This window comes from Chelon labrosus (assembly GCF_963514085.1).
Source record: "Chelon labrosus genome assembly, chromosome: 19".
Lineage (NCBI taxonomy): Eukaryota > Metazoa > Chordata > Actinopteri > Mugiliformes > Mugilidae > Chelon > Chelon labrosus.
Window position 1 is genome coordinate 15,677,130 of NC_140352.1, and position 18,210 is coordinate 15,695,339.

The following is an 18,210-nucleotide window of genomic DNA, read 5'->3' on the forward strand; positions in this document are numbered from 1 at the left end:
ATTGAGTCCAGATGGATTTTGATAACTTTGGTAAATGGAAAAGGTCAGGAAATAGCTCAAATTCAGCAGATCCTGGGCGGACGGATGTTCCTTACTGAACTATACCAGTACCCATCCATTTGCTTCCTCACCCCACAAGCATTTCAGCAAACATTTCTCAGATTCAGTGTCAGGGGTTTTGTAGCAGAATGGCCGAAATGAAGGACACAGGGATGAGGCAGGAGTCCAAAACGAAACAAACTTAATGAAAACTTACAAATGATAACAAAAGGCGCTGCTGTAGAGAGGCAGGGTAACCCGAAGAAACCCAGAAACAAGGTAAGAACTACAAACGACGAAAACTAAGAAACACAAGGAAGCATCAGTCTAAAACAAACGAGGTAACATCACAGAGCAGAACAGAAGCAGACGACTCGATGGAGAACAAAGGGAATGGCCGGGCTGTATATGCACATGGGTGAAACGAATGAAGGCAGAGCACACAAGGAGAAACAAATCCAACAATCAAAGAGTTGGACTGAACACATTGGAAAAACACAGGAAGTAAAACAAGACAAGAAACACCAAGGAAGAACTTTACAAAATAAAAACACAAGTATTGACTTCATATTGACTTCAACACTCTCTTGCTTAGGAACATATGTGCTGGGCAGTAATACATTACTTAATGGCATGTCACTGAGATGTAAGTACATTTTCGAGCTGTAGGCCACATAAGTTTTGGAAGGGCTAGGTAATCGCATACATTATTGTAATTAGTGGCATGGTTTAGCTGCAACTTGATTGCATGTTGAAAGCTTCTTTTCCTTTTGAATTTAATTGTGTATACAGACTAGATATTAGCCCTTTATTGTATATCATTTTGCAGCAATCACAAACCAATCAAATCTATTATTTACTCTATGAGCTGCAGTAATGTTTACAGCCCAGGCCTACAGACTACAATCATTACTGTCACTTTCCTGACACAAAGGAAACATATCACATATGAAATCCTTTTAGACATCAGCCTCTAAGAGGAGGACATGCTTTAAGTGCTTCCATTAGAAGTCTTGAGTCTTGAAACACAGGGAGACCAATGCTTTTTCACCTTGACTCATCCATTTATTACATAAAGAACCTCTATTAATAGAAAGTACATTGCCAGGCAGTATTTTTCACTTCAGCTCCTTTGATATCTAAAGTAATTTTGCCATACATCTTTGAAAACAACACACGTGGAATCTTTCGGAACAGAAATGGCAGTGTTGAAGGTTATCCTACAGATCTGAGTTAGTTTAGTAGAATAAAAAGAACAACTTTTCTTTAGTTTTTTAGGGATGTCCCTATCGGTGTTGGGCTTTAACCGGGCCCCAATCTTTTGAGGTCTGCCATAAACCAAAACCATGTCCCTGTAACGTGAAGATGGCACCAAAACAAGAACAGCAAACACAGAACTCTGAGATTAAAACAAAAGTTTCCTGGCGACAAGGAGAAAAATATTCCTGAGAGGCTTACGGCATTAGACCAGCTCATCATAGAACACAGGTTTTTTTGGAGCCAAGGGAGCAGAAAAACTTGATTGGGACATCACATTTTTTTTTTTTGTTCTTCTTTGAAGGACAATTTCACTCAGATCAGTTGATGCACTCAACATTTACACCAACAATTCTCGAGCACTTTTAAATAAATGTGGACAGAACTGACAGTTGAGATTAATCAAGAACTTGTGTTAGAGATGAATGAGTGTGGCCGTCTGTTTCCCTGAGCTTTCACTTTGGCTAATATCTTGAATTAGATTTACACCATCTTATGTCAACACAATCACAGCTCCTGTAGGTCAAAATACAGTAATGCAGAAAACACAAAGATATGGAACGATACATTTGGAACCCTAACCCTAACGTCACTGAGTAACACAATAGGACTTCTTTAATGCGTCAAACACAACTATAATCAATAACAGTATGAGTCACATGCTAACTCGTGTTTTCCGTGTTCTGGAGAAATGTCTAAAATAAACGGTTCCAATATATTGTATTTTAGAGTTCTTTTCAATGGCCTCATCTTTTCATTATGTCTTTGCATTTCCAATTTGACTTGAAACAGTCTATGAGCCTCATTTGTATCTCCATCTCCAACTTTTTTCACACACACAGTAATAGTAATACTAAGTAATACTAAGTGTAAAATTGGTGGAGTTGCCCTTTAACACTGAATCGTTGTCAATATTCTCATCTCCAAACTAACATGCTATTCCATCAGCTTAACAATCTTAGGATAATACAACACACCACTGTATCCAGGATCAGAACTGGGAGAATTAATGCATGTTGCTTCCTCATTCATTAGACGACCTTTAACTAAATTAGAAGAGGAACACTTGGATCTGTAGCGTGAACATTTCTCTTGTATCTATGCTGGAGGTCGATTAATGACCAAGGCTGCCGCTCAGTCCGCCTGTCCGTCCGTCCGTAATGACCGGATGGGAATCCTCAGCCAAACTTGGAGCAGGAGGTGTCTGTTCGGTAGGCGATTATTCATGCTTGCGGCGCTGACTCCTCTCCTGATAGATCTGTTCAGTGAATGGTCTGTAAATACAGAAGAACAAACAAGTAATGGGACAATAAATTGGAGACCGGACCGGCGTACCACTCCGTGCCAGGAGCGTGTGTGTGTGCGTGTGTACTGAACTGTGAGGAAGCTCAAGTTTATGTGTGTATGATAGGAAGATGTCTTGTATCTCCACTCTGTTGCACATGAATGCTCATGCAGTTTAAACCACTGACCCCTTCGTATCAAGCAAACTGGCAAACAGCAGCTCTGTTCCTGGAATCTATGCGTTTGAGAGAATCTGGGAAATAACAGCCCTGCAGAGGGGAAAAATGTTTGTCAGCGCCAAAGAAAAAAACATAGACTGTGACCATTTTTCTGGCAGTCCACTGACAGGTTGACACCAGACCTTTGAATCATTAGGCCCATTTTAACGTGTACTGGAGACTAAGGGATGCAGGCTAGACTTTGGTATATTTTGCAGGAATCTTTGTCATGACTTTACAGTAAAACCTGCATTGGGATACTGGAACTAATATACTGTTGCATGCGTTTTACCCGATGCAAATTAAGTAGCGGCCTACACCACTATCAGGAGGAGAAACCAAAGAGCAAGAGTTATGGATTAATAGAGATGGATATGGTGGCACAACCTTATGTTCCTTCCTGCTTCAAGACCACAACGATCGTCTCTTTCCCAAGAAGAGCCCACACACCTGCCTGAATGACTACAGGCCAGTGGCACTCACTCCAATCATCATGAAGTGCTTTGAAAAAGTGGTGCAGGCCCACATTCAGCGGCATATCTGAGGCCCGAGACACCCTGCAGTATGCCTACCGGCTAAGTAGGGCCACCTCAGGCGCTATCGCTGCTGCCCTTCATTATCCCGTCTCCAACATAGAACAACATACAACAAAGTCTCCTACATCAGGATAGTCTTTATTGACTGCAGCTCGGCTTTCAACACGCTCGTCCTCCACATACTGTCTATACTTTGTCTGCACCCCACCCTCTGTGACTGGATCCTAGACTTTCTGACTGGCAGGCCCCGGGCTGTCAGGATGCGTAATAGGACTTCAGCCAGCATTATCACAAACACTTTCACTTCACAGGTATGCGTCCTCAACCCCATCCTCTATACCCTGTTCACCCACGACTGTGTCGCCTCCCGCAAGGGCAACATCACCCTAAAATTTGAGGACAGCACTGGAGTAATTGGACGCATCACTGGCGGGGACGAAAGTGGCCTACAGGAGGGAGGTGGCCAGTCTGGTGTCATGGTACAAGGACAACAACCTAACCCTCAAGGACAAGACGAAGGAGGTGACAGTGGACATGAGAAAGGAGAGGAGACCTCATCAGCCACTGTTCATCTGGGAGCTTGAAGTGGAGAGGGTGAGCAGCTTTTAATACCTGGGCGTCCACATCAGTGAGGACCTCACTTGGACACTCAACACCACATGGCTGGTCTAGAAGGCTCAACAGCAGCTGTACTTTCTGAAGAGGCTGAGGAGGTTTGGCATGTTGCCCAAGATCCTCAGCGACCTCTAGAGCAATTTAAAACCACAACAGTATCAAGTCAATAGGGTGAAATGCAAACCGAGCAGAAAAATTACGGCAATGTAAGTGTCAAAAAAAAGTGTTAAAATATCCTTAGGATCCAGTTTGATCAATGCAAGGAAGAGGAAGTTTTTTCTACAGTATGTGGTGGGTCCACTCTCAGGTCACTGGCTGTCTGCCTAGGCCTCACCCATCCACCCCAGCTCTAATAATGTTCTACCACCTCTTTACCCATTTTAAAATAGCCTACCAGGAGTCTGGCACTGCCAAGATAATGATGGCCCACTTTGAGCTTCGAAACCACATCCTTGAAATAAACATTAAAGTGATGTACTGAGCGTGTGCAAAGGGTTACAATCAAAAATGTCATCGACACCGTGAGACAAAAGGTGTTGTGAAGGCCACACTTTACCAACTTAAGAGCAGACATTTTGTGGATTTAAATGCATGATGTTTGATAATTGAACATGGTTATGACATACATGAGAGAAGGTTAGATGCTGATGTTTGCTCCGTCTCTGTCATTTCAGCACAAAAACAAAACGGGCTGTTTCCATGTTCTCTAGAGGACAAACACAAAAACCTGAACAGAAGTTGAGCTCAGCTGAAATAAATAATATTGTCCATGAATAGACCACATCCTTTTTTCATCTTTACGTCAGCTTACACAATTGCATCTCATTTAAGACCACAGGAGACGATGACCTAAAAAGCTACAAGGTGTTGAACCCACTAGACACCTGTTTCCGTTCACTGTGTGGTTCCTACATCTGTCCCACTGGTGCTTTTACCCGCTCCTGTCACTGTGCGTGAGGTAATATCCTACCAGCCGCTTTGCCATCCGTGCACAGTTTACCTAAACGAGATCATTCAGAATCTGTGCCCGAAGCAAAAGACAAAAATAGCATGTGAATCTTTTCCCAGTCATTATGTAAAAATCTGGCATCTGCCTTCCCCTTCAGTTCACAGGTTCAAGCTAAATGACACGACGGAGGATCAATGGAAATTGTGGCGTGTACACCTGTGCTCTCATGCGCAGCATCTGCTAATGTGCGACATCTTCAGAAATGCATGCCTCCGATTTACACTAACACGTCCTTTTATTTGCTCAAAAGTCACTTTCTCATTTCACTAGTTGGACAAGGGAGGCCACTTTGAAAGATTCAGTCAGACTAAAATAGCTGAATATTGTTCTATAACGGGTAATAATAATGGGTAGCTTGTGTAGTGGATATAAGTGCCACCAAAAAAATCTCCAGGGCCTTGATTAGGTCAAGGCCCTGGAGACATCAGACATAGTTTGCTGGTTGGTATTCAGATCATTAAATGCTTATTTCCGTTTGGATTGTATGGTCATGTGTTTATGTAGACAATTAATGTAGGTTATGTCATGTCATCTTGTCTGCCACTTTCCACCTTGCTTGTGTTTGTTCTTGTTGGGGTTACCAATTTAGTAGTGAGAAAGTGTTTAGACAGAACCATGCGCATCGGAGTAATTAAATAGTAGCTGCTATACTGCTATGATGTGTAAATCAAAGAAAGTGCTAACATGTGAACATACAGTCTACCTGCACACCTGCTCTGAGGGGCATCACCAGCGACACAATGCATTCCCTAGCCTTTTATTACAAATTAGTAATAAAACCCCGCACACACACACAAACACACGCACTCCACACACAATGGGCTTGATGAGTAAGAGCACGTAGCAGCTGCTCCGGGGCCGAGCTCTGGCTCATTTGATACGGGCTTATGCAGTAGCAGCATGCTGGTGTATATCTGTTTGTCTGCGGGCGTGTATTAGTATTACATCCATGTATCTGTGCGGCCAGGTGTCCAGAAGTAGGTCACTCATAACTGTTTTTCAGGCCTTACCTCTTAATCACCATTGGAGAGCGTTATGAGAAAGGCGCAAGTATGGCCAACAAGGCTTTTAAGAGTAAAAAAAAAACATTGCTCACTTTGTTAAATGTGTAATTTTTTGGCTATCACTTTTTTTTTGACAACTAATCGTTGCTGAATAAATGCAGATGACAATTTTTAAAAAAAATAAATAAATACACACAAGAGTAAAAGGGAGTCATTTAACTGTACCACCCACGTATACTCTTGTCTGTGGCTTATAATGAGCCCTTAAGTCTGAAGAAAAAGATTACTTGTAGTCCAGAGACATGTTCCCATTTGTCTACATCAATAACCTGGATAATGTTGTGTCTGGGTCAGAGAGAACAGTGGATGAGCTCTCACTTCACTCCAAGGATAATGATAGCTCATAACTATCATAAATACGCTGTATATCTACTTTATCTATTGCTAACTTTTCTAGGTTGGAACTGATACAGTGCAGAGTTAATATTTTCTGTCTCTGGCATTTGTGCTAGACGGATTTGTGCTTACTGCAATTTACATGCTGGGTAAACAAAGGCCACATGAGAGCATTCAGATGTGCAATTTTGCCAAGGGTACAAATATTTACAGCAAAGTGAAACCACATCTATAAGCAGGAAAAAATCTCGACAAACATATCCAGATTTTATGAGAAGCTTGAAATGACAAACTTAATCCAGACTTGGGGTATATTGACAAACAGAATAAAATTCAAAATAAAATTCAGGCTTGGCTGATGTGGGCGATGGATTCTCGGTTATAAGGGATGTAGAGCTAAATGTGAAAAGTGTTATTCTATAGGTCCACGTTTGGAGTTCCACAGAGAAGGATCTAAGGTCCTCTGTTGTTTTTATTATACAAAATAGATTTACACCCACTGTCTATTACTGTATTTCTGCTCACCAAGCATTTGCATTATCATTAAAGCTACCTGTTCTGTCCACCGCAGAATCATTCAGAAGTTGATCCACTTAGTTGTTCGCTAAAATAATTGTTCACTGGGTTTTCCTTAAGAAGCTACATGATTGGATTTTTATGAATACAGATGTGTTTATCTTATGTTTTTTCGTGTGTCTAAGCAGTTTTGTTGCTACTTCCTTTTGTTCCCGTATGAATTTAGTGTTCTATATTTTCTAACAGAGACACTCCCACAACCAATCAGAGCAACCAAGTATGTGACAGTGATTAAGACATTTTCAACGAATGCTGTTAATTCTTTAACAATTTTTTTTTGGTGACAATTCTTGATATGAACGGGTTACTTTTTACCCATAGTTAAGGTCATTTTGAAAATGTGTTGTCGAATATACGTGTATATGTATTATTTACACAAGCAATTAACCAAACACACTTACCCCTCAAACCTTATCGCCACCTTGTAAACCACGGCCACTACAGCAGTCAGAACTAAACCGACAGGACTGGCACCACTGCGGACAGAACAGACAGAGAAAAAGCAAGTGTCAGACACAATTTCTTGCCTGTTTTTAAGATGTGAACTGTGTATGGACAGGCAGAGAGGAAGGAATATGAATGCAAAAAGAAGGGCAACAGGACAAAGACAATGAAACTAGAAACTGAATTAATAATCAGTCTCTCCTTGTCCAATTACATATGAAATGAAAATATCCCGAAACTAATATGCAAATTAGATGTGTCTCCAGCAGTTGGACTAAAGCAAATGCTGAGATTCCCGAAAGCAAGAAAAGCACAGAAAACTGTGTAATATGAAAATGTATGTAGGATGTAGTAAATAATAATATAAGGCATAGTGAAAGCAGGAACAATTTTCAAAAAATACGCAGTTCGACCTTGAGGGGAAGAAAAAAAACACAAAGAACACACTGACCTACATATGACTGTGATGTGGCACAGTGACACAGTTTTATTTTAGAAAAAAGAAAAGAAAAACGATTTACACTTTCACAGAGAGACGCACGCACAGACTTACTTGATGCAGGTAATGCTCTGACCATAATTGAGTAGAACACTAGAGTGCTGGGATAAATACTCTATCATGTGAGTAGCAAAAAGAAGCCAGACACACTCGCACATCCTCAGCAGCTACACTACATCTGAGTTTGTGTAAAAATTAAAACCGTATAAATAATTGATTTGATTTCTCTTTCCGCGTCACCTGTTCCAAGTCCATCCTTGCCAACTTTGTCATGAAAGAGAGAAGCATAATCCTTCCAGTCTGGGGAAGCAGCTCATGAATTCCTGATGAGGCTTACAAAACTGCCCATCGTGACCTAGTTATAAAGGCAGTATTGGGATACAGAGGAGAAAACATACATGGAGGTCATTGTACTTAATCCCTCTAACTGAATTTCTTCCTTTGGTTTAGTAACAACAATAACCCTTTAAGAGCAAATTCTCTCTTTTATTACATGGAAGCTGACATCTGGAGAAGCACTTGACATTTAGAATAAAGCTTTTTAGCGGTGAGTGAAGAGTTGGTTGGAATTGGATGGATGAAAATTGCCATTAAGTTTGATTCCTTGAATCATTGTTAACACTCACTTGAGAAAGATGACGTTTTCTATATTCGTTCACCAACCCGAAAATATTTTTGACGTCATTTTTTGGCATTTTCCACGCTAGTTTACTTCAGTAACTCTTTCACGTAGGTTGATTCTGCTTTCCGTGCATCTTTGTCAGTAACAATTAGTGCTTTTACTTACGCCGCGGCCTGCTGCACGTTGCCTGCTGCACGTTGCCTGCTGCACGTTGCCTGCTGCACGTTGCCTGCTGCACGTTGCCTGCTGCACGTTGCCTGCTGTATGCCGATGCCCTTTTTCGCGGTTCTCTTGTAGCTTTAGATTTCCGTGTCTGTTCAGTAACACCTGTGATTACATTCTATTCACGACTTTCATCAACTTCCAATCTGACGCACAACACCGGCTTCAGAGAGGCCTGCTGATTGCGATACTTCAATCTGACATGATGAGTCAGTAGACCTCGCGTGGTACTCTATTTACCACTGACCCATATTACAGACCGTCATAACTGCAAATGACACAGACAAAACTGGTCATAACGTCGGCTGACTTGCTTGTGCCAAATTGGAACATTATCTCCATTCAGTGGAGTGACACAGTGCTCCACTTTTTCCTTTGTTCTCTGTAGTTTTGTCTCAGTATTAGCTGTGTACACAGACTGACAATCTGTGCGTGAACGTCCAATCGGTAAATGCAAAATGTAGGCCTCACCTGTACATCAAAATTCATTCATTTACAATTCTCCAAATGGATTGTGAATGAACTTTAGATTTGTGAATGGAAATGTGTGGATCTGCACAGGAAGTGAGTTTTGAGACAAACTTCTACACCAGTCTTGAACAAAATCCATTATGCCTTTCAATTAATTAAAAATAAATAAATAGAAGGGATGAGTTCTCAGTAGCTAGGCAGATTTACATCTTTTCATGGGAAGAAATTAATATAACTGATCATGACTGAATAATTATGGTAAATAACAGGTAAATAAAGCAAATGACATATGTATTTATAGACTGGATATGATGGCATGACATGTAGTCTATTTCCTGCAACCTGCTTTCATGTCATTAGCCCACATCGTGAAAATATTCACTGTTGCCATAGCAATAGATGCTGATTTAGTAGCTAACGGTGGCAGAAATTAATCTACATACTGTATTTGTATTTGGTGAACGATAACATTTAATTTCTAAATAATTAAATATGGTGACTAGTTGACTGCTGCCTGAACAAGCCAGCCATCAAGAGTTTTAACTCAAGCATCCTTTACCTTTCATGCTGAAAGAGAAATGTACATAAAAGGAAGTGTGGTCTGAATAATACTCACGGTACACACTAACAGCTACTGTGTTTTATGGACAATACCTTTAAAAAATACAGGATTTTATTTTTTGTCCCATTTTATTTTTTTAAAAGCTCATGGAAAGGCTGCGAGCTCCTAATTTGAAATGCTGATACCAAGGAAGACGGCGGCAGCGAGTGGCCGAGAGTGACACATGTTTGGTTCAGCACTTGTGGGCGGTGTGTCTTGAAACACTGTGCGCATAAATTGTAAATCCACAAATCTAAAATATATAAAATGTATTCACAAACGTCCATCTGAAACTCGCAAATGCTTTCAATTCAACAGATGTGATAACAGAAGCAGAGCTTTTTTTCATATTAATTAATGAAACTAATTTCTTTGGTCATTTGGCAGTAAAAGACTGTTTTTTTGAAGTTTTTTTTTAAATGTAATATGATGATCAGTCTGACATTATTTTCCACACAGTGCATCTGCAAGTCTCATTCTGCATGCTGTTGTCTAAATCTCTATGGAAATCAGCGTCTGTGCATATGAATATGCACCGCGTGTCTGTGTAATTCCATATGTGCTGTCTGTATGAATCAGGCTGCAGATGCTCATGCGTCAGCAATGTGGAAATGTGCAGTATGTCCTGATGTGTCCCCTAAGCCTGAATTTAAATGTGCAGAACTGAATGATAATAGGGCAATGAAATACCTGTTGTATTTGTTGCACATGTGAGGTAGGAGTGCAGTGGTTAACTATGCATATGTAGTCTCTCAACGTTCTTTCGTATAGTCCGTTTACAGATATGTGGAACTAAGAGACAACTTCAAGCATCTTCAGCTCTTACCAGCTAGAAGAAGAAGTTAATAATCTGCAGACTATTTTCTGAAATGATAATTACATCTACGAAATATCAATACTAAATCAGCACAAAAGGCTGTACACTGGTGTAGCTGTTCTTTTAGCTAAACACTATAGTCAGCATGCTGCCTTGTTTCAAATGACAATGCTAACGAGTTGATCTTTAGCACATATAACGTTACTGTCTTAAATAATAAATATCATCTCAGTCAATATTTGCTAAATAAAAAAAGTTACCTTAGCTTAGCATGCTTAGCATATGATAAGATTAGCTGATTACGAAATGTTACCTTAGGTTATCATGTTAATAAATCTTTCGCTAATTAAGAATGTTAACTCTGCTCAGCATGCTAACATGCTAACATTTGCTAATTACGAAATACTGTCTTAGTTTAGCATGTTAACATAATAAAAGTCAGTTAGCTAATGTTATTGTGCTAATTGCTAAATGTTATCTCTAGCTAAGTTTTAGTTGAGCATGTTAACATGATAACATTTGCTAAATGTTAGCTAGAGAGATTATCATACTGCCAAAACAGGATAATACAAAATATAGGTATACATATATATTAAGTGTATATAAGTTATCGTTTCAGCTGTCCATTTTGTTTCTCTCAACACACTTTTTTCCGATTGACGCCATAATGAGAAATAGATGCCCCTGACCCACTTTACCATATGAACACATTTACCATAAGGCATGTGACACTAGATTTATTTGATAAATTGATACGTGTGTTTCCTTTGTAGGCTACAATACAGGCAAAACTGTTACCATCTTTTATAACCACACATGGATTTATTTCTGACCGAATGAGGGAAGTTATTCCATGGAAACTGGGTCAATTACATGCAGTCAGATATTACTTCCTGTTCATGCTGCATGGATATAACACACGTATCCGCCTTAATGCTGCCTGTGATATTTTAATCCAAACCCTAAAATGTGCCATCTCTCTTCCTCTCGTCTATCAAATATTTTCTTAGTAGTCCTTTAGCTTGTTGGTTACTCTAACACTAAATAAAAACCATAAATCCATGTTTTTATTCAAACCTTTACTTATTACACAATATAATATGAAATCTATGAATGGAACGCTATTGCCCGTTGAGGCCAGAGTTACCTGTTATCATCATCTGGGGTCTGCAGATTGACCTACAGACCCCAGATGATGTCTTCTGACCTGGATGATGTCAGAGATTACATCATCCAGGTCAGAAGACAACGTGATGATAACAGGTAACTCCGGACTCAAAGGGGAATAGCACTAGCGTACGATAACAAAATATTGGTGAAATGAACGACTTTCGCGGCAGATAATGCGTTATTTAGAGGCTGCGTTTCGGTGCCCCAGTCACTCACTCTATATGGATATACGCCGATCTAAACATCTCCCGAAGGACTACAAATTACACAAAAGTTATATGGGTGAGTAAACGATCGTATTTTATGCCAGAAAGGCATCTTAGCCATAAACACAAGAACAGTTACATCACGGTCCCAAAACTGAGGTCTTAACACCAAGAGGTCTTAAAAAGTTCTCTTTTCCACTATATATTCTCATTCATATTTTACTTTAAAGTCTATTGATTGGATTGATTATTAATATAAACAGTTCGCAGGGATGACAAGGTAAGGATGCAGTCTTGAGTGAATGCCACCAACAATGTACCGTTCACCTGCAGAATGGGCCTGCAACAAATCAAGTTACAATCTTTCAAGGTTTGTGTGTTTTTTTTTTTTTTTTTTTTTAATTATTCTTCCTGATATTACCCTTTTAATCATTTGCTTCTCCAAACTAAAGAGTGCAAACAACAGGGAGCAAGCCCAGGAAAAAATGCTATCTTGAGGACAAACTTGACCGATATATAAAACTATATATAGAACACAAGCATAAGGCAGGAACAAGTAAGCTGCTGAAAATGGAAGAACCATTCTCAGAGGGAGACGCTGACTCAAACATAACATGTGATTATTATCGCCACTGGTGGCTGCAGCACCACAGGCATTAACAAGTTTTTGCAGGTTTTGCTGTCATTCAAACCACCGAAAATTCAACAGGTGCTCGGCACTCTTACCAAACAAGCCAATCCATCTTCTCTGTTGGGATCATGAATGCATAACTCATGGGGCTCGAGGACTGAGGTTAGGTTGGTGGACAGAATATGCAGCATTTAGGTTTCACAAAAGGGATTTCTTTTTTCAGTTGAGATAATAAATAAAAGAACATGTACCTCAAATGCGTAATTGTGTCATCGGGAGCCGATACAGTACGTTTGTCACTATGCAAAAGGCATCCTAACAAATCCTGGTGATGAGCAGGGATGAAGACAAGTCAGATTCTGCTCAAATTTACAGAAGCGTGTAACTGAGTTATGGGTCGCCAGGTTGCAGTGACGGATGGGTTGAAGGGATGAGAACCACTGTTTATTCATAAAGCCACTGATGTGCTTGTGGATAAACTACAAACTTGACATTATGAGACATTCATTAAAAAAAATAATCAGGCAGCTAAACTTTAGCTTTACCCATCAGCTCCCACACTTTCCAGCATAATTAACCATCGCAGTAGAAGACTAAGACCATGTGTCATGTCAAGCTTGATTTTTGTACAACTTCCTCAACAAGTAATTGGAATAACCTTTGAAGTAATGAGGCAGATGAAGAGCAGGTTATATGCTCTTTGGTCCAAGATATAGTATGGTTAGTTAGGAGATTTATTATGAAAGCACTGACATATAGGTTTAAACGTATGTAAGAACAAGACCTAGGGGAGAAATCGCACAATCTACTTGTAGCCATGGGGCTTATTATACTCTTATTTTATATTCTTTCCTCGTTGTCAGTTTATAACAAAGAAATCCTCACATTATCACAATTCACCATACTGTTCTGATGGTTTGAGAAACGGGAGCGTTGATGTCAGATGTTCAGTTGTTTTAGCCTGGAGGATATTCTGATCTACGCATACTTGAGAAATCTTTAGAATTGCATCATTTTCTGAGCCTAGTTGTTTATTATCTTCACCACTCGCATGGCCACTGCTTCAAAGTCTAAGAGAAGCCAAACTGTCCAGTTACTTTTGAACACTTGCAAACTGAATGCATGGGAGTATTACCCTAACCGCCCCCGTTTTCTAGAGAGGGGTTTTCCAGTTTGACGTAGATGGCTCCCTTTGCTCCTCTTTCAACCCATCTTCTCTGGCTAAAATGTTTATGTTGTTTTCCTCTAGGAGTGTCCTTTGTCCCTCAGGTGTAGGTGGACAGCTGCCAGATATATGAGCAGCACAGCTCTGTGGGCAATTATTTAAAAGCGGACTTTAAAATGTACTGCAAGTCTCTTTCTTGCTACAGTGAATCAAAATAAAAACACAAAGTCATACTTTTACTAACAAATACAGCCATGAATGTAGGCTTTGTCTGTGAAACTGTCTTGAGTTTCATGACTGAGCTCTACTGTTGCATTCTCCACATATACACACTGTAGTCTGAGCCATTGCTGCACAGCAACAGGGCAGCACAGACTTGGGAGTGGAGTCGACGTGATTTTGCCCGGAGCAGAGACTAACCTTCTGAAGCTCAGAGCCTCATTGTTCTCCCTCGCTCTGAGATAGTGCTTTGTCCCGCAAGCACAACACATGATTATGGTCCATGATGCAACTGAAGTGCACTTTCGGCCAATGTTATGGCAATAAAACAAATGAACTCGAGTGGCTTCTCTGCAAGTGTGAGAAAAGGGGAGGGGGTGTGGTTGAAATACCTCAATAGCTTGAATATACAACTTTGAGCTATAATCCTCGTAGAGGACAACAACATGGGGTGCACATTTTAGCCAGAGAAGACAGGTGGTTGGAAAGAGGGGCAAAGGAAGCCATGTATGTCAGATTGGACTGAGAGATGATTTGTCACCAATTTTCAACACCGCCTTAACATCTGTCCCCAATACGTTCACCCTCTTAAGTCGAGAGTTTCTGGCCACTAATAGGTTGTTAGAGTACTGTTCACTGGGTGGAGACAGGGTCAAAACAAGTTCCTCCAATTAAAGGTGACTACTGGGTTGTTAAAAGAACCTAGTCATGCACATTTCATAAGGGGAACACCCACAGATGTTCCTAACTAAAACCTCAATTCCCAACCAGTCCTTTAGAACTGAAGAAGTTACTTGGATGCAGGGGTCGCGTAAAGTTAACCGAATATTTTCCGTCACTGACCGTTTTTTTAAAACTGTGACGGAAAAATCTGAAGGCCATCTGTCATTTTGACAGATTGCAATTCACACCCCTGCCCACTTGGTGGCGGGTGACGTTATTAATTGGCTCTTGTCTCTAATTGCAGTTTGCGGTCCAAACATCGCACTTTTATCAGTGCACGATTTCCTGGTATACCGATTATACTGATGCACACGTCAGAGTTCGGCTAACCATAGACATATATACAATATATGTGTACAGTATATATGTCTAACAGCTACCAAAATGGAGGAATCGGATGAAAGCACGTTGCTAGGACTGATGAGTTTTTGTGCAAATTGTGCAAAATAAAAGAGTTTACATACCACCGAAGCGCTTCACCCCTACGGTGCCATCTAAGAGCTGTTAGTGCTAGCAGTCCCGGTCCGAGTACGGACAAGACCAAGAGGTGTCGGCAGCCCAAACTTTTTTTTCCTCTACCATTTAAAGTCAATACTGTCAATACTGAAAAAGCACTTAAAGTTAATGAAAATTAAATGCTGCTGAATATGTCATTATTATCATTTTAAAAAAATTAAAGTGACGGGTAAAAATAGATTATGACGGGATTTTTATGACCCTGTCAGTCAAAATGACAGACAACGAACAAGTCTAGCGCAACCTCTGCTTGGATGAGTCGTAAAATGTGTTCAAGAAAACCTGACATGTCCACTCTCTCTATTTCAGCTTTATTTTTTGGAAATACAATGACCTTGGCAACTAGGAACCTTCACAGACATATACAGATTTTCATGGTTCTGTTCTGGAAGTTGTGTATTCCCACCGTTTTTCAAAATTTCAGTCGTTGTCGTCCCAGTGTTTATACTGCATACTTACAGTGTTGGCACTTGCCTACACTGGATATGATGCAGTAGTTAGAGCAGCTGCAAAATTTCACATGAAAAGGAAGAACTCAGTTCAGTAATACGAGCACAGCAATAGTCTTTTTCTGTTAAAAGAACATGGCACAATGAACCGTCTCTGTGTCATTGTCTCTCCTTAATGTCTCCTTAACGTCTCTGTTGTGACGTCTGTTTTGTTGACTTTCAGCACAAAAACATGTATGGCTGGTGCCTGCTCAGGGTGGTGGAGCTGACCAATCAGAGCAGATGGGGCATTTCAAGAAGGGAACTGTCTCCTAAGAAATTATACGCATGTTTGTGGGGATGCAAACAGCTGCTAGAAAGTGGACTTTAATGTGAGTGTGCACCTAGTGATCAATATATATGTCTTGTGCGTATTATCAAAATCACCCCACCCACCAGCAAATGCAAGTGTTTCAAAATCAACAGGGACAACTTAAATATTTTAATTAATAATACTATGTCCGTTGAGTACTTTAGAAGCTCAAATACAGGCTTTTTGCTCCCCCCCCCCCAATTTTTACGATTGGAAATTCAATCGTAGTAACAAATCTCCGTTACCATGACATCACTAGTGCAAACACCTGTGCGTATTGCAGGAACAGCAGAAGCAGCAGTAACAGCAGCAGCTTCAGTCTTGCATGTCTAACAGGGTGCATTCAGGAACAGCTTGGCGAGGTGCAGATTGACTTTTATTTAATTCTGTTTTATGTGCATCAGTCAATTCGTGGTTGCGGGCGGGAAATGAGAGTCATAAAACCAATTTAATATTATGGCAATTCATGCCGATTGTGGTCGAGATATTTGATTCAACAAATTCACTAAAGTTACTAAGATTTATCGACTGGGGATCAACAACAAACAGGAAAATATACTAAGTACTAAATTTTGCTGTAATTAATGCACTTGTTATTGAGATATTTCAGTCTGGACCAAAGTGGTGGATCATTAATTGTGCTGCTGTGCAAAAAAAAAAAAAAAAAAAAAGGTGTTTAACAATATACTACAGTACAGGTACATAATACATTTTCTGTGATAACCCATATTTCTAAACCTTGACAGTACATTACAGTGTTCCATAAAAAGTGCTGCTCAGCACGGCACTAAGTGTTTACTGTTTGTTAATGTACGGAGCTGCTTTACATCTACTCCTCCAGTACTTCAGTGCTTTAATAGAGGATGCACAGACAAAAAATTAAAATTCACTGGCATCGCGCACAGAATATAGTTCCCATCTTATTTATTTAGTAACGAGCTGGGCTTGTGTTAATGTGCTAGTTAAAGCGCATCGGCTAATGCATGTCAGCTAATCGCCTGTCCAGGTCACACACAGGGGCCAGTAAGTGGCCTAATGTGTGGTGGAGATTGTCTGGCACAGCGCGGAGCAGAGGGGGGTGGAAGAAGAGGGGATGTTTTCTCCAACTTGTCAGTTGTAGCAACTAGCTGATTGCTTTTTTGTGCTTGATGTTGTGACCGAGACATTTCTGAATAACTGCAGCACTCTCAGTCACAGCATGAAATGTCAATGAAGGATTTTGTCACCACATTTAAGATAAGTGGGGTACACGGTAACAATGGATGAAAGGAGAACAAGAACAACCAACATGGTGTTTGTTGGTATAGCAACGGATAAAACTACATTATGCAATTATCAATGACAAGAATGTCATTTAGGTCAGCATCCTTTTTGTTTTTTAATTTATAACATATTGAGAATATGATTGTTTTGTTAACACACATTTAGAATTGATGGTTATATTTAAAAGTGTCTTCACACATTTATCAAGCGTGTTCCTTATACCAGCTCCATGTTTAGTTAAAAGGATACAGGAAACCTGACCAGTGATGATACTGTTTGGGCAAGTGTCTATATTCTGTACATACACCAATCAGCCACAACATTATAACCAATGACAGAAGAAGTAAATAACATTGACCATCTTGTGACAATTCAATGTAGTCCTGGGAAGCTTGACATTCGACCTGACATTCATGCGGATGTTACTTAAACATGTAGCACCCACCTAGACCAGACCAGGCACCCCCATCCCATATCAATGACACTCCTTGATGGCAGCAGCCATCCCCAGCAGGATGCAGCCTGACACAGGCACACACACAAAAACAGTTTAGGGACAACTAAAAAAAACATGAAGAACAGCAGAAGGCCTTCAAATTCACTAGGTCCCAAACTGATGAAGTATCTGTGGGATGATCCACAGAGGCCCCTCCCCTCAACCCATAGGACGCAAAGGCCCCCACTAACAACGTTCTGTTACCAGAGACCACAGGACACCCTCAGAAGGACCATGTCCATTCTCTGATGAGTCACGGCTGTTTTGGAGGCACAAGGGAGACCTACACAATATTAGGAAGGTGGTCATAATATTATGCCTGATCAGTGTATATTAGTTTGTATCTCACAGTGCACTTTAAACATTCTGAACAGGCACACCAGGGTAACATGACACTGTTGTACAATATA

At 40.3% G+C, this 18,210-nt stretch overlaps 1 protein-coding gene across 1 annotated transcript in view; it reads right to left on the reverse strand.

Moving 5' to 3' along the window:
- Positions 1–545: 545 nt before the first annotated feature.
- pemt (phosphatidylethanolamine N-methyltransferase) overlaps positions 546–18,210 on the reverse strand; it is a 60,654-nt gene continuing 42,989 nt past the window's right edge. The window contains exons 6-7 of the mRNA XM_084568050.1: positions 7,336–7,410; positions 546–2,570 (exon numbers count right to left, since the gene is read on the reverse strand). Of these exons, the coding sequence (XP_084424176.1) occupies positions 2,516–2,570; positions 7,336–7,410 (130 nt within the window). The 3' untranslated portion in view covers positions 546–2,515. The remainder of the gene's footprint in view (positions 2,571–7,335; positions 7,411–18,210) is intronic.